The sequence below is a fragment of the Hordeum vulgare genome, chromosome 6H, assembly GCF_904849725.1.
Source record: "Hordeum vulgare subsp. vulgare chromosome 6H, MorexV3_pseudomolecules_assembly, whole genome shotgun sequence".
Lineage (NCBI taxonomy): Eukaryota > Viridiplantae > Streptophyta > Magnoliopsida > Poales > Poaceae > Hordeum > Hordeum vulgare.
Genome location: NC_058523.1, coordinates 470,550,696 through 470,576,331, shown reverse-complemented (window position 1 = coordinate 470,576,331; position 25,636 = coordinate 470,550,696). Strand labels below are relative to the sequence as shown.

At 48.5% G+C, this 25,636-nt stretch overlaps 1 protein-coding gene across 1 annotated transcript; it reads left to right on the top strand.

Annotated features, from left to right (window-relative positions):
- The first annotated feature begins 21,073 nt into the window (after positions 1 to 21,073).
- Positions 21,074 to 23,130, top strand: LOC123402807 (GDSL esterase/lipase At1g28600-like). The gene is made up of 5 exons (XM_045096767.1): positions 21,074 to 21,448; positions 21,536 to 21,751; positions 21,921 to 22,072; positions 22,149 to 22,425; positions 22,540 to 23,130. Exons 1-5 carry the CDS (start codon positions 21,199 to 21,201, stop codon positions 22,731 to 22,733), a joined length of 1,089 nt encoding a protein of 362 aa, XP_044952702.1. The 5' UTR covers positions 21,074 to 21,198; the 3' UTR covers positions 22,734 to 23,130.
- Positions 23,131 to 25,636: the final 2,506 nt, after the last annotated feature.

The following is a 25,636-nucleotide window of genomic DNA, read 5'->3' as shown; positions in this document are numbered from 1 at the left end:
TTTTTTGAACAGTTTTCAAGACCGACGACCGAAGACAAAGAACTATTCAGAAGAACCGAGGAGCGTCTCCAACTTGAATACCAGTTCAGGGGTCTACTGATGGTGTTCTGGACTAGGGATTACTCACCATGTCATCTCTCATCTATTGTGTTGGGCCGAGGACTCCCATGACTGTTCACTCATGGGCCATTTCGAACATTCCACGAGGCATACAAGGAAGATTCCACAAGACTTGGCGCACAAGACAAGGACTCCTCAAAACCCTAGGCCTACGGTGTATTATATAAATTGAGGCCATGCTAGTCAATAGACTCTCTCAAATCTCATATTTATTACAACAATCTCGTGGTAGATACATGTACTATGTACTATCCCCATATCAATACAATCAAAAGGAGGACATAGGGTATTATCTCCTTGAGAGAGCCCGAACCTGGGTAAAATCCGGTGTCCATGTTACCGTCGCTCCAAGACGCCTAGCTTAGGACCCTTACTACGAGATATGCCGGATTCAGAACCAACAACCGGTGCCGGCGGTGATGCATTGCAGCTTTGTCTAGATGCCGGGGGTTGCAATTGAGCTCACCGCGGGGTTGTTGTTAGGGCCTGCGCTCGATGTTGCCATCCGGATAGCACCCGACGGCTCTGGTGATGCGTCAGATGAGTAGAAATCATCCGCTTGATTCATAGCAGTCGCGTTCTCTTTTTGCTAAGTCAACTCTTGACGAGCAGGATATATACTTCTATCATAAACGTGCTCAAAGTGCTCTTATCCATCCATAAATGGTTTAGGCAAATAAAAAAAATTACCTTTAACATTGTGTTTTTGTAAAACAAAAAAAAGAGCATAGGACCGTTCTTTCCCTAAAACCGCCCTCAACATGGTGGGTTCCTGCAATTCCTGGATCTACAGAAGTTGGAGATAACGCATTTGGTATGCGCATGTTATGTTTGCGTATGGCCTACGAGAATCCTCCATTTCTGACCTCTTGTCAGGGCCGGTCCGGTCAATTCCCTGGACCTATGCCAACATCTAAAATGGGGCCTCTCTTCCAATGACGGAGCTACAAAGAAAAAATGAGCGGATTAATCTAAAGGAAAGCACAAAAAAGTTTAAACTCCAAATCATATATAGTAGTGTTTCAGTAGAAATAATAAATTCCAGATACCTTTTATTCCCATTGGCAGATTCATCCTTGAAGCAACAAGGCCAACTCATACTCTCCTAGGAAACATGAGCGAAGAGAGGGTTAAAACCAACTATGGTAAACTTGATAAAATGTAGCAAGACACTTGATAATTGGCAGTAAAATCGCAGGGCAACTACACTGGAATTTGCACAAATAACTAAAACATAGACAGCTTGGACAACATTGATGGTGAGTTTTTGTACAACAAAAAACTAAAACTGGGACAAGTCATACTGACATACACTGGAATTTGCATAGCAAGGAGAATGAACTTCTGACAGAAATACACATGAATGATGGACATAAAGAGTAGCAAGGATGAATCATTGTTAATTGTTAGCTGACAGGAAGGAGGCTATTAGTTTTGGAGAGAAGGAATTGTGCACCGATAATTCTCATTGATCGTGCAACAGACACATATATAGGTACAAGTTGTGCGACCGGTGTCTTGTCTCCCAAGAAAGAGATAAATACAGATGGGAGATAGACACTACATGTACGACGTACAAACCCGGACCTACATACGTACAAACATGTTTAACACCTCCCGCAGTCGAAGCGTTGCCTGTGACGCAAAGACTGGACCGGAAACCCTCGAATGTCGAGGTAGGAAGTCCCTTCGCCATCACATCTGCAAACTGCTGATCGGTGGGTACATGCAAAACACGAACACGACCAAGCGAAACATGCTCCCGAACAAAGTGGATGTCAAGCTCTATGTACTTTGTCCGTCGATGGTGAACAGGATTAGCAGAGAGGTAGACCGCGAAGACGTTGTCGCAGTAGACAATTGTGGCCTTGGGAACCTCACATAGCAGCTCCTGGAGCAACTGTCGGAGCTAGGAACACTCGGCGACGACGTTAGCCACATCGCGGTACTCTGCCTCAGCGCTCAATCGTGAAACCGTGCGTTGTCGTTTAGACGACCACGAGATCAGAGAGGGGCCAAGGTAGACGCAATAGCCGGAGCTAGAGCGCCTGGTGTCGGGACACCCAGCCCAGTCGGCGTCGGAGTAGGCGACTAGGCTGATGTCCGGGGATGCCATCAGGGTGAGACCCATAGTTGTGGTGCCACAGATGTACCGAAGGATGCGGTGCACCAAAGACCAATGGGTGTCACGTGGGGCGTGCATGTGAAGACACACCTGCTGAACTGCATACTGAAGATCCGGCCGCGTCAGCGTGAGGTACTGTAGAGCACCGACGATGGAGCAGTAGAATGGGGCGTCGGACGCCGGAGTTCCCTCGACGGCGGACACCTTTTCCTTCGTGTCGACAGGCGTAGAAGCGGGCTTACAGTTAAGCATACCCGCTCACTCCAACAGCTCTTGAGCGTACTTCTGCTGATGCAGAAAGAATCCAGAGGCAGTGCGAACAACCTCGATACCGAGGAAGAAGTGAAGGTCTGCTACTGCAACAAAAGACCTTCCAACGACGCGAGAAATAAGCGTGCTGACGGGAGACTATTCTTGTCTTGATACTCCTCAGCAACGGCACCAGGAATCCTTCTGCTACGGCTACGCCTTTAGGGACTTCCTAGGCAAATATGCAAAGGATTCCCCCGTGGCCTTGGAGCCTTGCGTTGGTGTTCCCTCAAAGCAGAAAGGGTCATGTAGCACAGCGGCAATAAGTATTTCCCTCAGTTTTGAGAACCAAGGTATCGATCCAGTGAAGGAATATCACAAGTACCTGCACAAACACAAAGAGCTTGCTCCCAACGCTATGAAGGGGTTGCCAATCCCTTATAGATTGTTTGCCAAGTGAGAACTGAAAGCAACAAAGTAACAAAGCAAAGTAAAAGCAAAAGTGGAAACGATAGGTGTGAATAGACCCGGGGGCCGTAGTGTTCACTAGTGGCTTCTCTCATGAAAGCAAGTAGACGGTGGGTGAACGAATTATTGTCGAGCAATTGATAGAACCGCGCAAAGTCATGACGTTATCTATGTCAATGATTATATCTATAGGCATCACGTCCAAAACAAGTAGACCGATACTTTCTGCATCTACTACTATTACTCCACACGTCGACCGCTATCCAGCATGCATCTAGTGTATTAAGTCCAAAAGAACAGAGTAACGCCTTAAGCAAGATGACAGGATGTAGATGGACAATCTCATATCTACGATAAAAGCCCATCTTGTTACCCTTGATGGCAACAACACGATGGGTGCTTTGCTGCCCCTTCTGTCACTCGGAAAGGTCACCACACGGTATGAACCCAAAACCAAGCACTTCTCCCATTGCAAGAATCATAGATCTAGTTGGCCAAACAAAACCCAAGACTCGGAGAGACTTACAAGGATATCAAATCATGCATATAAGAAATCAGCAAAGACTCAAATATAAATCATAGATAATCTGGTCACAAATCCACAATTCATCGGATCTCGACAAACACACTGCCAAAGAGGATTACATCGGATAGATCATGGAGAACTTTGTATTGAAGATCCAAGAGAGAGAAGAAGCCATCTAGCTACTAAATACGGACCCGTAGGTTTGAAGTGAACTACTCACGAGTCATTGGAGGGGCGATGATGTTGATGAAGAAGCCCTCCAACTCCAAAGTCCCCTCCGGCAGGGCACCGGGAAGGGTCTCCAGATGATATCTCGCGGAAACGGAAGCTTGCGACGGCGGAAAAGTGTTTTCGTGGACGCCCTGTTTTTTTTCTGGATTTTAGGGAATTTATAGGCCAAAGACCAAGGGCAGGGGAGCGCCAGGGGGGCCACAAGCTTGGTTGCCGCGACCTCTTCCCTGGCCGCGGCAACAGGGCTTGTGGGCTCCCTGTGGGCCCACTGCCTTGGCCCTCAAGCCTCCCGATCTTCTTCCGTTCTGGCAAAATTTATTTCGGGGATTTTATTCCGTTTGGACACCGTTCCAAAATCAGATCTGAAAAGAGTCAAAAACACAGAAAAACAGGAACTAGCACTTGGCACTGGATTAATAAGTTAGTCCCAAAAAAGATAAAAAAGGTAAACAAAACATCCAAAGTTGACAAGATAACGGCGTGAAACCATCAAAAATTATAGATACGTTTGAGATGTATCAAGGTCCCCCACATCCATGAGAGAAAACTCAGTGCCAAGGCGGGCTGTAATCTGCTGTAGAAGGGCCGAGAATGATGCAGTCAAGATGATGTCATCGACATACAGAAGAAGGTACACAATAGCGGCTCCCTGGCGGTAAACGAACAGAGAAGCATCAGATCGCGTGGACTGGAACCCATGTTGCTGAAGGTAGACCGCAATCCATAGGTACCAAGCCCGAGGAGCTTGCTTCAACCCGTAAAGAGAACGAGAGAGCATGCACACATGGTCTGGAGAAGTGGTGTCGACGAAACCGGTAGGCTGCTGGCAGAACACCTGCTCATCGAGGTGGCCATGCAAGAATGCATTGGACACGTGAAGCCGATGAACCAGCCAAGCACAAGAAGCAGTGAGCTGGAGCACTGTGCGAATCGTGCCCGGTTTTACAACCGGGGCGAAGGTGTTGGTCAAGTCCAGACCGGCGCGCTGTCGAAAACCATGAACCACCCAACGCGCCTTGTAGCGCTCGAGAGAACCGTCAGAGCGAGTCTTGTGACGGAATACCCACTTGCCGGTGATGACGTTGGCATGGGGAGGCCGCGGGACAAGCTTGCATGTACGGTTGCGCTGTAGGGCATCGAACTCCTCATGCATCGCAGCGAGCCAATTCGGATCCCGAAGGGCGGCGCGAACAGAGGTGGGTAGTGGTGATGTAGTCGTAGTGGATGCCGAGGTAGATGCTGTGGAGGCGTACTTAGCCTCGGGGTAGCGCGTGCTGGGACGCAAAGTCCCAGTCCGAGCCCGAGTGACCACACCGGTGAGGGGTGCAGGTGCTGCCGGCGGACCAGAAGGGGAGCCCGACGAGGTGGATGTCGAGCCGAGCTCGAAGGGCGCCGACGTGGCATCAGCGGGGCGGCACCTGGGGCGTCTAGGAGGACGACCGCGTCTGCGGTGCCGCGAGGGGGAGCAGCCGATCCTGGGGCCACCAAGTCCCCAAAGGAAGAAGGTGCATCCGGGGAGGTGGGGGTGCTCGGCGGGGTAGCAGGCTCGCCAAGGGTGATGGCAGGGGCGAGCCTGACCGCGGAGGGCACCGTGGGGGGCTTGGGCGGTGGCGGGACCTGCTGGAATGGAAACACAAACACATCAAAGTAAACGTGTCGCGAGGTGTAGACACGATGGGACACTGGATCATAGCACCGGTAACCTTTGGTGTTGGGAGGGTAACCAAGAAAGATGCAAGGAACCGGATGGGGAGCAAGTTTATATGGGGTGGTGGACGTGGTGCTAGCATAACAGAGACCCAAAAATGCTAAGACCATCATAGGATGGAGCCGCACCAAAAAGGAGTTGATGAGGAGCATAGTTCCAGCGAGGGCGACACGGGCGGATGTTAAGGAGTAGGCTAGCGGTGGCAAGAGCATCCAGCCAGAATCAAGGTGGCACGTTGGAGTGGAAGAGTAACATGCGGACACAGTCATTGAGAGTGCGAATAACGCGCTCAACGCGACCGTTTTGCTGAGAGGTGTAGGGACAAGTGAGACGAATTACAGTGCCGTGAGACGCAAGGAGGTGGCAAACAACAGTGTTGTCAAACTCTTTTCCGTTATCAGTTTGCAAAGCGAAAATATGACGACCAAATTGTGTAGTGACATAGGAATAACAGGCGGTGAGTGTGGCGAGTGCGTCGGATTTACGACGGAGGGGAAATGTCCACACATAATGAGAGAAATCATCCAATATCACTAAATAATATAGATAACAAGTGTTGCTAGCAACAGGGGATGTCCAAACATCACTATGCAATAATTGAAACGGAAAGGTGGAAATAGTTGTTGACTCGCTAAAGGGCTGACGAACATGCTTGTCGAGATGACATGCCTCACAAGAATGATTGTCAACCTTATTACAGGAGAAAGCAAAACTCTGAAGAATTTGACGTAAAACTATGGAGTTGGGATGACCAAGGCGAGCGTGCCAGAGGTCAACGCTGGCGGTGAGGACGGATGGATGGGTGGCGGTGGTGGAGGTGGAGTGATGCACCGGGTAGAGATCGTCGGGGCTATCACATCGGTGTAGAACCATCCGGGTACGGGCGTCCTTCACAGAAAAACCAACAACTTCAAATTCGACAGTAAGTGGATTCTCGCGAGCAAGACAACGAACAAAACAAAGGTTTGGGACTAAGTTAGGAGAAACCAGGATGTTAGACATGCTAATGGGAGTGGAAGTAGAAGGAAAAGACATATGACCGACATGTGTAATGGGTAAAGAAGCGCCGTTGCCGATGGTGATGAGGGTGGGGACGGAGACAGAAGTAGCAGATATGAGGTTACCGGGATGAGAGGTCATATGAGCAGTGGCCCCCGAGTCCATGTACTAGTCACCGCCACCGCCGTAGTTACCAGGCGTCGGTGCCGAGTGTAGAGCGGCGAGGAGGGAGGGATCCCATGGGAGCAGCACCTGGGGCGGGTAGAACCCGCTGTATGGTGCCGCGGGGGCGTCGTAGGTCCCTGGAGCCGGCGATGCAGGGAGGGCCGGGTACGGCGCGGCAGCAGGGGCGGCGCCTGGTCCGGCGAGGTAGGCCTGATGGCTCGGTGGAGGGTGCCAGAGGAGGCTCGGAGTAGGGGCCCGCGACACCGACATGGAGTAGGCGTGTACAACGCCCGTCCATGGGTTGGTGCCGTAGGTCCAGGGCGGAGAAGGGTGATGCTGACGAGCCCCCCCAGATGCGGAACCGGCGCCGGGTTGTTGTTGTTGTTGCTGCTTGCAGCCACCGCCGCGGCGGTTGCCGCGCCGCCCACCACCCTACTGCTGGTGGGGAACAGCGGGGGGAGCGGGGACCGCAGGGTAGAACCCCGGCGGTGGGTGGGGCGGCTGTTGGCGTGGCGCGGGAGGGGCGGGATGCGGCGGTGTGCCGCGGGTGGTGCCTGGTGCTGCACCCTCTTCTTGAGGCCTTTCATCCGGCGTTCCTCCAACTTCAAGTATGCGATGAACTTGAGGAAGGAGGGATCTGTCATCAAGGTGAGGTTACCGGCGGCGTTGCCGAAGTCCTCGTTGAGGCCGGCGGTGAGCGTGCTGAGAAGGAGATCATCATCGACCTTGGCACAAATGTCGCGGAGCTCATCGGAAAGTTGTTTGAGGCGGCGACAGTAATCTTTGATGGACTGGTCATCCTGATGATAGGAAAAGAATTCCTACTGCAGGAAAACACGGTGCTAAAGCTTGTTTTCGGTGAAGAGTCCGTTGAGCTTTCCCCACACGGTGCGAGCGGCATCACCATCACTCACGACCGTGTAGAACAGGTCCTTGGAGATGGTGGTGAAGAACCACTGGATGAGCGTGGCTTCGATCGCGGTCCACTCGGGATCGTCTCCTATGGTGCGCGAGTCAAGGGTGCCATAGATGTGATCCACAAGGTTCTCCTCACGAAAGAGAAGCAAGAAGTAGGTCTTCCACGTGTAGTACGTGGAATTGGTGGCGTCGAGGATGACGAGGACGCGGTCCTTGATGTTGATGCCGCGGATGGCGGCGGGATCAGGGCCTGCAAAGGGGTTGGTGCGGGACGAGGCGATGGACATGATGGTGGCGCTGGAGGGAGTGAAGGGCAGCGATGCGTAGGGAGGAGCGCGTCGTTTGGTAGAGGCGGCGTGGCAGATGCGACGCGGCGTGTGGGGTGGGGAAGATGGCGGCGGCGTGGTGCGGCTGCGGCGGCAACAGATGGCGGCGGCAGCGGACTTAGGCGACGGCTGGAGTAGATGGCGGCGGCGTGGGGCGGCGGCGGCAACAATAGATGGCAGCGGCAGCGGCCCGAGGCGGCGGCTAGGGTAGAGGCGGCGGCGTGGGGCGGCGGCGGCGGCCCGAGGTGGTGGCTAGGCTAGGGTTGCAGAAGCTAGGGTAGGATCGATACGGTGAGTGATACCATGTATGATACCATGTTAGTTTTGGAGAGAAGGAATTGTGCATCGATAATTCTCATTGATCGTGCAACATGCACATATATAGGTACAAGGGGTGCGACCGGTGTCTTGTCTCCCAAGAAAGAGATAAATACAGAGGGGAGATAGACACTACATGTACGACGTACAAACCCGGACCTACATACGTACAAACATGTTTAACAGAGGCGATTCATCATTCAAGTGGCCCGTCACGTTGGCTTCCACGACATAAGGTGCAGCAAGACATAGAGCTTTACCATGTCATGGGAAACGCCATCGCCCTCCTCCATGAGGCTTTGTTCGGTTCCACTGAAAATGAGTGGGATTGGCATGAATTGACAAGGATTAAATACCATCTAGTACAAATTCCATCCCATTCCCCTCCAATCCACCTCAATCCACTTAGACAGTGGATTAACCGAACAAGGCCTGAAGGAGATCCAACCGGACTAACAGCGGCCAGCTCCCTTGCGTTCTCATTGAGGTTGCTTGCATGCGGGAGCGGTTGCATTCCCTGCGCCCCGTGCCCGCTCTCGATCCTGAAACAGAGGCTAGTGGAACTGACGCTCGAGCTAATCAACGAGCAAGCATCGCCGTCGGGGCATTACCCGAGTCAAAACATGAAGACACCGACGCGGTCAGTAGTTAGCACACCTGCGCGGAAGTAGCATTAGATAGGAAGTATAGAGGCTACTCAACTGTAGCTCCCAATGGTGCTACTTCCTCTTCTCCTCCTTTTAGTGTCCCTTCTTTTTGTCGTCGTCACCGGTGAGGCGGACGTCGGTGGCTCTGGCCTCGGCCAGACGCGCTAAGACCAGGTCTTCAGCTTCGCCGACTCGCTTACATGATATTATCTGCTTTTAAATTAGAGAGGCCACATGTCATCCATCTAACATGGTATGACATGTTGGCCTATGAGATTCGGTCTCATAAGATTTTTTTTCTTGGATGGTTTGGCTAGAAAGATGAGTTAAAGTTGATAGATGCTTTGATCGTATAGGCTTAGAGATTAACGGTGGCTTTACCTTCACCTTGTCTCGAGGAGCCTGATGCGGTGGCCATGGTGGATGCCGATGGTGGTGATGGCGGAGAGAGTGGGTGAGGTGGCGGCGGCGCTTTCCATTAGCACCGCGCAAAACCTAGATCGGTAGGTGTATCGGTGGGGTGTGCGGCTCGCGACGAACCTCGTGTTGTGTGCCGCCGGCCCCCACCTATTTATATTTCACAGGTGACAGAGGCCCACCAACTAGTGTTCGGTTGGGCGCCCCCGATCAGGGCACAAGTCAGGGGCCCGTCGAGCCATTGAACTCGATCGGGAGGATATCAACCTAACATTCTCCCCTTGATCCCAACTTTACTTTTAGCTTTATACTTTATACTTTACTAGTTTCATCACCGATTAGTACATAGAGCATGTTTCATCATCACAAATCAATTACTGATAGAATCAGACAACTACAACATACCTCTTTGTCTTGAAAAAAATTCTGTTCCTTTTGGGCCTCTCATGATCCAGGAATCATAGGCTTTCCCTTAAAGCCATGCCAGCTAAGTGTTCCTTGAACACATTGGGTGGTAAGCCTTTCGCTAGCGGATCTGCAAGCATATCCTTTGTCCTTATATGCTCGAGACTTATAGTGTGATCCTGAATTTTATCTTTCACAACACAATACTTTATGTCTATTGTTTTGGTAGCATTACTCGACTTGTTGTTGTGAGCATAGAATACTGCGGGCTGGTTTTCATAGTACATCTTTAGTGGTTTGTGAATACAATCTACCCCTTTCATGTCGGGTATGAATTTCTTTAACCATATCACCTTCTCGGTGGCATCAAAACATTCTATAAACTTTGCATGCATCATGAACGATGCAACTATGGACCGTTTGTAGCTTTTCCACAAAATAGCCCCTCCAGCGAGAGTGAACATGTATCCTGACGTGGATTTTCTATCATCTTTGTCTCCCACAAATTCTATGTCTGAATACCCCTTTATCTCCAGGAAATCAGATCTACTGTATGTTAGCATGAGGTCCTTTGTGCCTTGCGCATAACGCAATGATTTCTTTACCATTTTCTAGTGCTCTTTGCATGGATCTCTTGATATCTACTGAGTACCCTGGTGATAAAAGCTATGTCAGGGCGAGTGCACACTTGTGCATACTATGAACTTCCAACAACCGAAGTATATGTCACTGCTTTCATTTGATCAAGCTCATACTGGTTCTTGGGACATTGGAATTTCTCAAAACTATCGCCCTTGACTATAGAAGCAGGTGTGACCTTACTCGCATGCATATTATACTTTTTAAGAAACTTTTATAAATATGCCTTCTGTGATAGTCCTAAAACTCCATTTTTCCTATCTCGATGAATTTCAATACCCAAAACATATGATGCTTCACCAAGATCTTTCTTACCAAAATTTGAGGACAAAAACTTCTTTGTTTCTTGTAGAAGACTAATATCATTTCTACCGAGCAAGATATCATCCACATACAAGATTAGGAAAATGTATTTCCCAGTTTTGAACTTTGCATAAACGCAGTTATGCTCAACGTTCTCTTTAAATCCAAATCTTTTAATTATCTCATTAAATTTAGATACCACTTTCTAGAGGCTTGTCCTAGTCCATAAATGTATTTCTTCAGGCGGCATCCCATATCTTCCTTGCCTTCCATGATAAAACCCTTGGGTTGTTTCATGTAGACATTTTCTTCTAAATCCCCGTTTAGAAATGGCGTCTTTACATCCATTTGATGTAACTCTAAATCAAAATGTGCAACTAATGTGTAACGACCAAGATGCGGTTCTTTCTGATCTGGGGGTCGAGGCCCCGAATAGGAAAGAAGCGCATCTAAGCGTTTCGCAAGCAAGTAACATAGCACTATAATAATAAAAGTAGACAATTCGGGATTCAACTGTCTTCTTATTAAACTCAGAGTACAACACAGATACAATCAAGGTAGTTCCGATACGGACTACAAAACATGAAAAATGCTATGCTACCCTGCTGCAGGCCCACGATCACGACCACGCCTCAGTCCTCTGGATAGTTCACGTAGAGGCGGTCTGTCTCCTCGTCGTACTGCCACGCCAGCTGGGTGACGTCGGGATCATCTGTCTCTGGGTACCTGTACCTGCTGGGAGTTTCGGAGGAATCCGTGAGCCACGGGGACTCAGCAATCTAAGACCTTGGTGCTAGAACTAGTCATGTTATTAGGTAAGGTAGGTGTGAAGTGTATCAGGCTGCAGCAACCTATGCCTGATAGAGTGGCTAACTTACGCAAAGTGGAAGTAAAGGTGGTCTACACTAACGGTCGGACTTACTTGATCACTAAGTGATCATGAACACCTACCTACGGCATTCATAACACCACCGTGTTCCCGATCGAAGAGGGATCTTCGAAGGGACAGTCACGGTTACGCGCACAGTTGGCAGTTTTATTTATTTATGTTTAAGTTCTCTAATACCAGATGTTAACAAAGCATTCCAAGTTGCCACATAACCGCGGGCACGGCTTTCCGAAAGATTAAAACCCTGCAGGGGAGCTCCAACTAGTCCATCACAAACGAACACAGGCCGCAAAGGCATCCTCTATCACGAATCTCGTGATCTCGTCGGATTCCTTAGAGGAAAACCTCAACTCTGGGGGAACCCAAAGCTTCACTGGGATTCCTATACGCAAGATATACCGCTAAGGTAAGGCAAGGCTAGCAGGGCCTTCCGACGTGTCGACGACCCTAATAAGAGCCGCGTATCTCAGTCTCAGGACACGCCGGATGAGTCACACTACATGTATACCAAACCTCAGGTTGCCCTGTGGTGGCCCCATAGTCTGCCCAGTTTGGACCAACACTCATGAGGAGCACTGGCCCGGGTTGTTGATTAGATCCTCGGGGTAGCTATTCCCTATGCAGTTTATTATTAAGTTATTAGCAAATTAACAGCAATGTTGGGTCCTGCCGGACAAGCCTTAGCACTACGCGATTTATCAAGGGGGTCCCCATAACAACCCCGAACGTGTTAGGAGCGATCATTATGGAATCAAACACCGGTAACCGGTAACTAAGGCGGCAATAACGGAACAAAGCACCCGGCAAAAGGCTAGGCCTCCCGTCATTTACCAAGTATATAGGTGCATTAAATAAATAACATAATTTAAAATAATGATATCAAGCTCATGTTATCACATGAGTCAAAACACCTGCAACTAGCAACGCTAACATTAGTAGCTGAGCAAGCCTACTTAGCCATACAAGTTTGCTAGGAAGGGGTACGGTGTTTGGGCTCATGGCATATGAAGAGGCAATTTAAATTCAGTGGTATGCAGCGAGAAATATGACATGGAAACGAAACTAACATAACAAGTCTAGAGATGGAATCAAGGTCATATCATCTTGCCTGTGATATCCTCAGCTTGGAATGGTTCTGGATCGTCCTGCACGTACTCTCCTGACTCCACGTATTCGTTCTCCGATCCCGGTGCTACCCAACATAAGAACAACAGCCAATGAACAGCAGCAACACAAGATGCAACAATCACATGATGCATGAGATGAAAAATGAGCATGCACCACTACTTCTATCACTAGCACAAGAAAGATAAACTTCTGCAAGTTTCTGGACAGAACTGTACACTAATATATTTTGACATGCATGAGAATGACATGATCAGATGCGGCTCGTGAAAACGGTGCAAAACCATATAAAGAACTTTGCAAACGGAGCTACGGATCAACGGGAATCAACGAAACAAGATATGAAGCTCTACGTGGAAGAATCAACACCACACACTCAAATGGCACAAATCTGGTATTCCCGGGTTGCCAAGACATGTAACAACCCAACATGAATGAATTGGAGCAAGGTAGAACACCAAAAAATCAATTAAGCACCTACTTTGCTCAAAATGACAAAACTACATAATCTGCCATAATCTGCATCTTAGCTATTTGGGAGCTACATGCAACATAGCTACAGGTCTTCAAACATGACAAATTATATATGTGGCTGTTGCCAACCAAGAACACTACAAGCACCAGCAAGAATCACAGCAAAAGGAATTAAAATCTAGAAGATACAAGGCCACAAACTTTCCCAAAACCATCAGATCTCAGGGACTTGGTGAAAATTCCTGCACCTAAGTTTCTGTCTCTGTTCTGAAGCCTTTTGACAGCAACCAAAACACAACCTACTGGACTCCAAATGACTTGAAATTTTACAGGGAGCTTCACAATCATCTCAGGTTCAAAATCCTAGCATTGAACTAAGGCTAGTTCTCAACAGAATGACCAGCACATCCTCATCTATAGGGGAAGAAAATGTTTCCAGAATCCCAGACTTAGTGAAATTTCAGAGTTCACTGATCTAGAATTTTTTCAGCCACATGCCCACTTTGTCTAGGCATAGTTTGCACACACACAACACCAAGAGGTAATTGACACCACTATGGTGTAGAGCAAAACCCCTACTTCTATCACACAAAAACTCATGCCCTTGGGCTCCACCTATTCCATGGAATCAAGGCTCAAACTTGCAACAAAACTGAATATGCCACTCCATAAAACACCCTACTAAGACAACCACTACCAAGGTAGAGTTCATGTGCACAATGAAAAAGTAACATGGGGGTTTGAACGCCATGTTTGTGTCATGCACATCAACAACACCAATGCTTATCACAAGCCAACCCCACACACACAACATGCTCTCTCTCATATTAGACAAGAGGAGGTGCGCCACTTGCAAAGGTGGGAAGGTCCACACACACACACACACATATCTAGCATAACATAAAGCTAGTCCTACTCAATCTAGTTAGAACATACAATAGCTACACTCCCATCATGAATCCAACACCATCACACACTATTTACTCATGTGCACATCAATGCACTTCATGCCTTGTCATGGGTGAGGATCTCACACACATCAAACACACTAGCATCACTTGGAGCAAGAACCCAACTCCAAGCATAAGGGAAACACACTCACATCATATCTATACTAGTGCAACCACAAGCTAATACACACACATCACAAACTACTTCCACCAAATCTTAAACTTCAAGGCATGTGCAATTGCACAAGCATGTGTGTAGGGTTACACACACACATGCACAAACACTCACCCTCAAGCACTCACTCACACACACAACATGTAAGACTAACCCCATGTGTATGCCCTCACACACACATGCACCTCTCACAAGCACATCCACACTCACTACATCACCTAGCACAAATAACAGCAAAGGGAAAAAAACACAATGCCATGCCCACGTATGCTTGTAACAGGATCGGCACAACAAATAGAAAGAAAACTTGCAGTAAAAGTGAAAAACAAAAGGGGGCTTCCTGGGATTCGAACCCAGTCCCCTCTGGTAACCCAGAGCACCACTACCACTCCACTGATCACCATGCACTCGACAGAGGAGGGGTACATGGCAAGATAACCTCTCTGCTGCTGATACTACTTTCCACCAAGAGAAAAAATGAACAAAAAGGGGGAAGATGCACCACTGGGGATTCGATCCCTGCACCTCCAGAGAACAAACAAAGACCACCACCACTGCGCTACGACACGGATCCTGACAGACTAGAGTAGTATTTGAAAAAATACTACTGCTGCTGCGTGTCTGCACTGCACGGAGGTGCGCCGGCAACAGGGAGGCCGCCGGTGCACCGCACTGCTGCTGCTGCTGCTGTGTCGCGGGAGATCATCCTACTACTACTGCTACTGCATGCACCACAAGCACCACACACCTACAGCACGAGCACCACACAACAAGCACGATCTACTGCTGCTGCTCGAGACAGAGAGCACGCACGCGTACATACCGCATCCAGGCTGATCTATGAAGGAGGAAGGAAGGAGAGGTGGATCCTCACCTTGGGGAGGAAGTAGAGGTTCGGATCGGAGGAGGAGGGCACCGGAGATGAGGCAGATCGACGACGACGAAGCCTGAACCGCAGACCGAAGAAGAAGAGGCAGACCACCGGGTTCGCGCCATTGACGAGGTCGAGCTCGTCGGTGTGGTCGCTCCCCGGGGCTTCTAGCGCCGGGAATGGGTCGTGGGGAACCACCCCGAGCTCCCTGGCATGTCGACGGCGGCGAACGGAGATGGGGGCGCAGCGGACGCCGGCGAGGAGCTGCGGTCTTCTCTGCGTGTAGCTCCTACAGGAGCTTACCTTGGGGAGGAAGGAAGAGATGGAGGGGAAGGTGAGAGATGGCGGCGGCAGGAGGGAATGGAGGGAACCCTAGGCGAGAGGAGGGAGGCACGGACGCCCAGGCTAAATAGGGGGCCCTCGACGTTTGTGCCACGACACCGTCAACTTCCTCTCTGCCTCACGACCTGACGGAAAGGAGACGCGCGGGGGAGGAGTGACGGCGTCAGGAAAGGAGAAGGGGGTCTCGCCTGGGCTGCTACAACGAAGGGGGTATGGGCCTAGGAGAGAAACTGGGCCTCTCTGGGTGGGAGGGAGCCCACTAGAGAGGGAAAAAATAAACCAGCCTTGGAATTATTCCTAAGTAGGTAAAAAAACAGAGAAAGAAAAGAAACCCTGAGGACTATTGCTGATAGCAAAAATCAAAACAAAAATGACCCTGGGCCTAAAATACCTAAGCTTTTAAAATAAAATGCTAAAGGAATTTTATGGGGCATTTAAATAAATACAAAACAGCACTAAATATACTGTTTTGTGATTTATAAACACCCTCAAGACCAAAATAAAAACTCCACATCATCACACCATCATCCCCACAATAACCTCTAAATACAAGACATTTTAAAACAGCTCTTGTAAAGATGTGATTTTGAACAAAAGATAATAGGAAAGGGAAAGGGTTTGAAATTTGCAAAGAGCTTTGGAATCCCAAGCAACCACTATTTCTACACACCATCATCACATGTTATCACAAGATCACATCCAACATCATGACCACAAATACCACATGTAATCAAATGGCCACTTTGCACAACAAGAGCACATGGGCATGCAATGATATGCTATGCATGCATGCATGAGAAGGAAAATAGCAAGGAACAAACATGAAATCATGGTACCAACTTAACATCACAATCTCTCACAAGGTGGTCCCACTTGAAGTAGGTCCAAAAAGGGAAGGTTCTACACTTGGGGAATTACATAATGCCATTATGACTCTGAAGGAATCGTTACATTAGACTAGGGAAAATGTCTCATTGCAATCTATCCCTTCTCTTTGTGTAAATCCTTCTTCCACAAGTCATGCTTTATACTTTTTTATATTCCCATTAGAGTCATACTTAGTTTTATAGACCCATTTACAGCCTATTGTTTTGGCTCCTTTAGGAACATCTTCTAAGTCCCAAACATCGTTGGAACTTATCGATTTCATCTCGTCTTCCTTTGCCTCAAGCCACTTCGATGAGTGAGGGCTTCTCATGGCTTCTTCATATGAAGTTGGATCACCTTCCATATGAACCAATTGTGTGTTATAAACTTTATAATCAGTACAAATAGCTGATCTTCTAGTTCTGTTAGACCTTCTAAGTGCCTCATTCTCTGGCACATTATGTGCCTCAACTTTTGACACATCTTGTAAAAAAGGCTGCTGCACCTCCCTTTCATGCTCAACAACGGGTTCAGTCGGCTCCTGACGGACAAGTTCTGGGTCTTCTCCCATAGTCGTCATGGTTGGAGTTTCAACAGGTAGTGAGGAAAATGGATCTTGAATCATCGGATTAGGTGCATGCACCCTCTTCTCTTCAAGATCAATTTTCCGAGCTACCATGCCCCCCTCAGCATTTCGTCCTCTAAGAAGACTGCTTGTCTTGTTTCTACACACTTTGTATATCTGTCTGGACAGTAAAAACGAAAACCCTTTGATCTATCAGGATAGCTAATGAAGTGGCAACTTACTGTTTTGGGATCTAATTTTGCAATATTTGGATTAAACATTATGGCCTCATCTGGGCTCCCCCACACCCTGAGGTGTTGTAGGGATGACACTTTTCTTGTCCACAACTCGTATGGTGTTTTGGGCACCAAGTTGCTTGTTACTCTATTGAGAATGTGAATGACGGTTTTAAGCGCCTCCATCCATAATCCCAATGGCAAAGTGGAGTAACTCATCATACTATGCACCATATCCACAAGTGTATGGTTACACCTTTCACCTACTCCATTTTGTCGAGGCTTGCCCGATAGTGAATACTAGGCTACTATGCCAATCTCCTATAAGAACTTTGTAAAAGGTCCAGGGACTTGGCCATATGGAGTGTGCTGACCGTAGTACTCCCCCACGGTTAGATCTCACTATCTTTATTCTTTTGTCAAGCTGATTTTCAACTTCAACTTTGAATATCTTATATCTATCCAATGCTTCATATCTTTCTTTGATTGGACAAATATAACCATATCAGGAGTAATCATCTGTGAATGTTATGAAGGAGTCATAGCCATCCACACTTTTCACACGAAATGGTCCACAAATGTCAGCGTGATTGATTTCTAGTGTTCCCGTGCTTTGGTTCGCACCCTGTTTGATTTGTTTTACATACTTTCCTTTAACGCAATCAATGCATTGTTCTAAGTCTAAGAACTCTAGTGGAGGAATGATTTCACTTTTAACTACTCTTTCTATTCTTCCTTTCGAATTATGCCCAAGCAACAGTTCCATAATTTTGACGAGTCATGAGTTCTCTTTCTTTTCTTTTGTTCTTTGTTGAACGCAGAAACATGCTCATTCACATTACACACATAATGCACTTTTTCACTTAAGGATAATAAATAAAGCTCATTGTGAAGTAAAGATCACCCACATAAGCATTATTAAACCATATGGCACACTTCCCATGTCCAAAATAACATTCATAATGGTCTTTGTCCAAACATGAAACATTAATCAAGTTTCTATGACAGGAAGGAGCATGTAAAACATCTCTGAGCAAAAGCTTGAATCCGTCAGCTAACTCCAGGGAGATGTCCCCGACAGCTTCAACTTTTGCTTGAACTCCATTTGCAACTTCAATGCTTCTTTCGCTTATTTGCGTAGTCCGCGTCGAATGGAATCCCTGTAATGAATTTGCAACATGAACAGTTGCACCTGAGTCAATCCACCAAGTAGATTTCGAAAACTGCGTATACAAGGATTCATTCACAAAGGAAACAGTGTTGTTACCTCTCTTTTTCATTATTGACTTTAACCAATCAGGGCAGTCTTTCTTGTAATGCTCAGTCTTCTTACAGTGGACACATGTGTCTTTGTCCATTAGAAAAGACTTCTGCTGATGCTGATATTGCGTGAGAGATTTTCCATGTGGCTTTGAAGGGCAAGCATTGCTATTTTGATTGTAGTTCTTTTTCTTGTTATCCTTCACATAGTTTAGAAAACCATCATGTGAGGATTTAAGTCTTTCCTCTTGTTGAACACACATGGCTATGGTCTTTTCAATCTCCCATTTTCCAGGTGACATGTTGCAGTTGACAACAAAAGTGTCAAACTCTTTTGGCAGTGAAGCCATAACCAGGTGAACAAGAAGCACATGTTTGAGCTCCAAGTCCGAATCCATGGGTTTAAGCTTAGCTGTCATGTTGCTCATCCTGAGGATGTGCTCTCTTATGCCAGGTCCACCGCCTGTGTACTCTTCTATCACTAGTTGCTTTAGCAACTGAGTGGCATATATAGCCCACAATAGCGTGTTTACTTGTGTTCTTTATGAAAGCCATGTACTTTTTATTGGCGGTGTGCCACTTTTGGTTGTCAAGGGTGTATGCCATCTCCAGTGGAGCATAATCTCTCGTCTTTTTGTCCCAAACAACATCATCAGTTGCCTCTCTGACTGGCTCTGTAGGTCTGACCGGCTGTGGAGTGCCCACAACCAAGTCCACCTCAGCACACACAAAGGCCAAATCGACCTTCTTTCCCCATTGAGAGTAGTTGTCACCTCTGAGGGTTGGAATCTCCTCGATGCAGCTCATCAAATAAAACCCTCCTGAAAACCACAATGAAATGAGATCGTAACAACAATTGCATGCATTAATCCAACGTCGGTCAAAATTAAAACACACAACTGTTTATGCAATTAAATCTATATCATCGTTGGGCAAAAGTAGAAATAAATGTACCTTTTACAATAATAACAAATCATGATCATGTTATTAACAGCGTTGGTCATAAGATAACAGAATCGTAATTATTTCAATAATTACATTAACATGATCTTTAAAAAATTAATTTGCTTTAGTTCTATTAATATTTTTTTAAAGAGCAATTTTTATTTATTTGCAACGAAAAAACATGAATAACAAATTCATGAACTTTATGCTTTTGAGAAGTATCTCTATCACTTTTCTATTTTCTAGAAAAAAATTTGTTGGATTAATTTGAATAGAAAAAATTATATGAAATCTGCCCAAAAACTGGATAAAAAAAGATAAAAAACAAATAAAACCGGTGGCTCAGCCCAGCGTTAGCCCAACACGTGCGGCTGCTGGGCTCGGCCCAGCATGCGCTGCTGTGCCCGCGTCGGCTGCTCGCCTAGAAGGACCTTTCGGCCCAGAAGGCCCACTATGCGCGCCTCGGCCTGCGGCCTGCTCCCGCTGAGCCTCTGAGCCGTCAGATCAGATCCGACGGTGGAGCGCCCAAATCGATAGGTCAATCTCAGCGTGCCGCGGGGTCAGGGAAACCCTAATCCATTCCCCCCGCGCCGCTCTCTCGTCTCTCTCACACAGCTCCACAACAGCGACTGCGGGCCTCCGGCGACGCTCAGTCCGGCTGCCGCCGACGGGGTCGAAGACCACCGCGCCGTGCACGCCTCTGCTTCCTCCCTCCTTTTCTTTCCATCCTGCTCGCAGAGAGGGGGAGACGCGAATGCGCCGCGAAGTCCTCCTCTCCCCGATGCGCCGACAGTGGCCCTCGAATCGGCGACGCCCCCTATCCTCCTTGCAGGTGTGCGCGAGCTCCCGAAGGAGAGCGCGCCGCCGTCAAGTGGCACAACAACGGTACCCTTTTCCCCGTTGGGGTGGTTCTTCGTCCGAACGGCTCGGCTTGCCGATGCCCATCCGAATCGAGAGGAACGGCGCGGCCTTGCGGTGACACAACTTTTCCGACAAGCTCGAGGCCCTCTCAAGTGAGTTTCTTTGCCCTGTCTCTTTAGAGTTCTTCGGGGAGGGGAAAGTTCTTTGATTTCAACCGAAAATCCTAAACCCAATCTGGCTGATACCATTGATAGATACTTTGATCGTATAGGCTTCCAGATTAACGGTGGCTTTACCTTCACCTTGGCTCGAGGAGCCCGATGGGGTGGCCATGATGGATGGCGACGGCGGTGATGGCAGAGAAAGTGGGAGAGGTGGTTGCGGCGCTTTTCGTCAGCACTACACGAAACCTAGATAGGTGTATTGATGGGGTGTGCGGCTCACGATGAACCTCTTGTTGTGAGCCGTCGGTCGCCACCTCTTTATATTGCGCAGGTGACAGAGGCCCACCAACCAGTGTTCGGTTAGGCGCCCCATCAGGTCGAGAGTCAGGGCCCGTCGAACCGTTGGACTCCATGGGAGGAGATCAGTGGTTCCTAAGAAGCAGGTCCTAAATGTACCACCAACCTGACAAAAGTGTCGACATGGCATTTTTTCTGCGAAGTCAGTTCCTAACAAGCAGGTCCCATCTATCATATAAATGTACTCAAAAGCGTTCTTATTCGCCGATCAGCGGTTTACACACACAAAAAGAAACTTACCGCAGACAGTTTATTTTTTGCCAAAATAATCGTAGAACCGAGCATTTGGTATGGTCATGTTATGTTTGTGCTTTGGCCCACGAGAATCCTCCATTTCTGATCTCTTGTACGCTCGTCCAATCAATCATCATGCTGGAGCTGACTTCAGCAATTAAAAACTAACAAAGGCCAGCCGAGTGGAACAGATACTCCAGCTAATCAACAATCAAGCTTCGTCGTCGAGCCACCACAAGAGTCAAAACTCGAAGACACCGACGCGCTCGGTACACCCGCCCGGAAAGTAGCGTCGGATCGCAGGCTACTGTAGCTCCCAATGGCGCTACTTCGTCGTTTCCTCCTTCTAGCGGGCCTTCTCCTCGTCGCCGTCACCGGCGGCGCTGGCCTCGGCCACGCGCGCTACGACCGCGTCTTCAGCTTCGGCGACTCGCTCACCGACACCGGCAACTCTGCCATCCTCCCGATCACCGCCGGGGGCTCCTTCACCAACCCGCCTTACGGGCAGACCCACTTTGGCCGACCCAACGGGAGGGCCTCCGACGGCCGCCTCGTTATCGACTTCATCGGTAAAGATCACTTGACAGCCATTCAGAGATGCGTTGACCTGCACTAGTGATGATCCAGGTTCACGATTATGTCTTGTGGGGACGCAGTGGAGTCGCTGGGTTTGCCGCCACCGACGCCGTACCTCGCCGGCAAGACCGCGCTCGACTTCCTGCACGGCGCCAACTTCGCGGTGGGCGGCGCGACGGCGCTTGAGCCGGCGTTCCTGCAGAGCAGAGGGATCACATCGTTCGTGCCGGTCTCTCTCACCAACCAGACGAGCTGGTTCAACGGTGTTCTGCAGCTTCTCGACTCCACGGTCAACGGTACGTATCCCATGATTCTTGATTCATGACATCACATCCGGCAATTCCAATCCATTCGGGGTAGCCGATGGAGACATGCATCTCCAACTAGCTAGCTCAGCCTCAGCCAATGCCATCAGTTGTACGAGTTGATTACGGGAGAGTTGTGTATTTATTATTGTTTCTACAGGGAAGCGGGAGATCATGGCGAGGTCCCTCTTGTACCTGGGAGAGATCGGATTCAACGACTACTCTTTCGTCGCCGTCTTCGGCAACGACACCGCGGGTCTGGCGCAGAGTCTGGTGCCGCACATCGTCGGCGCCATCCGTTCAGTCCTGACCGTGAGTAGAGTACTCCGGCCGGTCAACTCAGCTCACCAGACCCACCCTACTAGCTAATCAATTTTCAATGATGCAGGACGCGATCGGTGTTGGAGCGCGGACGATGGTGGTGGCGGGGATGATACCGATGGGCTGCGAGCCGGAGCTGCTGGCCATGCTACCCGGCGGCGCGGGCGACTACTACGACCTGGCGTCCGGCTGCATCACGCGGTTCAACCAGCTCGCCCAGCTGCACAACCGCGCGCTCAAGCGCATGCTCTGCCAGCTCCGGCGAGACCACCCCGGCACGGCCATCCACTACGCCGATCTGTACCGCCCCATCACCGCAGTCGTGTCCTCGCCGGGAAAATACGGTGCTGCATGCCACGCCTTTCTTCTCTCCTGTTGATCCGCATGCCATCGGTTTCGGTTCTAACTAATGTGGTATGGTTTTTCTTGGCGCGCATCGCATGTATAATGTGTGGCAGGCTTCGGCGACATGCCCTTGGCAGCGTGCTGCGGCGGCGGCGGGGGCCCGTACAACTTCAACTTCACCTTCTTCTGCGGCACTCCGGCGGCGACCGCGTGCGCCGATCCGTCGAGGTCCGTTTCGTGGGATGGGATCCATTACACGGAGGCTGCAAATAAGTTCGTTGCCCTCGCCATGCTGAGGGGATTGTAATGAGCCATCAACGGACAAAACGCAAACAAAGGTTGGACAGCACATACTGAGTGGTTGGTGCAGCAATGCTACACATACATAAGTTTATATAGGTTTTATAAAGAGGTGGTTTTTGATTAAAGATTAAGGGGAATGAGGGCCCATCCCCTTGAAAATCAAGGGGGAATGGTTAGTTAGAAAGAAAGAATCCTAGTCAGCGTGTAATCTCATGTAACTCTTTGTATGTCTAGCATTTTCAAGGAGGGTGGGACCCTCATTCCTCTTAATCTCCAATCAAAATCCACCTCTTTATAAAATCTATGTAAACTTATGTATGTGTAGCATTACTGGGTGGTTGGTGTTGTAGATGTATTGAAAAAAAGAGTTGTTTGTAAATTTTATTTACACCCTTCATTCATGGATTATAAGAGGGAAAGAGAGTTCAAAGTTCGTGTTACAACACCCAAAGTGTTAGAGCAACTCCAACACGCCGACACATTTTGTTCACGTGCGTCCGTTTGGGTCGCGGCGGACAGAAAAATCGGCTCAACACGTCGACCCAAACGGACGCGTGTCCGCTTTTTGTCCGCCCGCCGACCCATTTCTGGCCCATTTTTGAGCCTGATTTGCGTCGGCGCGGACACGAGACGGACGCACGCGACGTCCGCGTATTCCTCCCCTTGGCCCGCTAGTCGGTGGCACATTGGTCATCCTCTCCCACCCATATCGATAGCAAACCCTCGCCCGGCTCTGCCGCGTCGTCACTACCACCCATTTACCGGTGCCGGCACATCTCCCCCCAGCGTCGCTACCTCGCTATCCCCACCATCGCGCCGCCGGGACTTCTCCAGGCCAGCCACCTGGTATAAGGGGGGCACGCATCTCTTCGCCGGCCATCTTCTTCGACGCCGCCACAAGCTGTTCGACAATTTGCCAAGGTACAAAATGGACTCCGTCGACGAGTTCTGTTTTCACAATTTCCTTTGCGACTTCGACGATTCCTTGTCCGATGATGGTGAGGAGATCTTGGCCGCCGTGTTGGTCCATCACCATCTTAATAGCCAGCGCCCGTTGTTCCGTGGCTCGATCCCGGGACACCTTCCGACATTGAATCGTAACCGAGAGAGCGGTCATTTCCTTCTTTGGATGAACTACTTTGACACAACCAATCCGCTGTTCAAACATCAGAAATTCCGGCGGCGTTCCCATATGCCTAGGCATGTTTTCAACCGTATTAGAGAAGGGGTGGTCGGATACGATAACTATTTTGAGTGCAAAGAGGACGCCCTTGGAAAGATTGGCGTCTCATCTTATCAGAAATGCGCTGCAACCATCCGGACGCTAGCATATAGAGCGTCCGGTGATCTCATTGATGAGTACGTCCGTATGAATGAGTCTACATGCCTAGAGTTCATGTACAAGTTTTGCAAGGCTGTGATTGATGTGTTTGGTCCTGAGTACTTGAGAGAGCCGACTCCTAAAGATACAACCCGCTTGTTGGCGATGAATGCCAGCAGGGGCTTCCAAGAGATGCTTGGCAGCATAGAATTCATGCACTAGGAGTGGAAGAACTGCCCTATCATTTGGCAAGGGCAGTATAAGGGTCATGTCAGGGCTTGCACTGTCATACTTGAGGCCGTGGCCTGACAAGATCTCCGGATTTGGCACTCTTTTATTGGCATGACTAGATCACATAATGGTATCAACATGCTTCAACGCTCGCCGGTGTTTGCAAGGCTCGTGGAAGGCAACATCTCACCGGTGAATGTTACCATCATTGGCCACAACTACAACAAAGGATACTACCTGGATGACGGTATCTATCCTCAGTGAATCACTGTTGTGAACACAATCTCCTTCCCTGTCGGAGAGAAGAGGAAAAGATTTTCCCAAGAGCAAGAGAGTTCTAGAAAGGATGTCGAACGTGCATTTGGTGTTTTGCAATCTTGATGGGGCATCGTTCGATACCCTGCTAGGACTTGGAGCACCAAGAAGCTGCGGGAGGTGATGACAACTTATGTGATTATGCGCACTATGATCGTAGAAGATGAACGTATGAAATGTATCTACGATCAAGGGTTTTAGTTTCAGGATAAGAATGTTGTGCCTCAGCACGGAGGACCGACAACGTTTGAACAGTTCGTTTAATTTTATCATGAAATGCGTGATTGGAAAACTCACTTGCAGTTGCAAAACGATTTGGTTGAGCATATACGGGCTCATGTTGGCAACGATGTATCTTTTTCATATGTATTTGAGGTAATTTAACTTTTATTCGGTTTGTAAAATTATATAATTTATTTGAAAACTATGCTTTATTTGGTTGTGAAACTATGCTATCTTTTTATATGTCTGCTTGTCAAATAATGCAAAATGTGTGCATATTTTTTGAAAAAGGACGACCATGCCGGCAAATATGGATCGCAGACGTTGGGCGTACTACCGACCCAAAATCTTAAACTGGACGGATGCTGAGCGGGCGGCCGACCCAAATGAACAAAAAACGGACAAAAACGCCGTTCGTTTAGGTTGACGTGTTGAAGTTGCTCTTACAACCGAGACACATAAAACCCTACTCTTGTGGCATGATGAAATGCAGTACCTTAGTGCAAAACGGTCCTATTAAAGTCTCCCTACCGCACAACGGCCAAATGACAAATCATGTATGATGACAACATTTCACACGATACAAAACTAAAATGTATCTTGAAAGTAAAACGTGTGCGATCACTAACTCAGCTCGCACGATAGGGAGGGGAAAACAATGTGGTACACACAATTCTATTGAAAGAAGTGTGTGCGATAAATCGAACAATCACACATGGTTGCGAAAGATTAAGTGTCTGCGATTCCATGAATACAATTTTACATAAGGACGTGTGTGCGACAACCTGAACCATGACACACATTTTGGCTAAACGAAC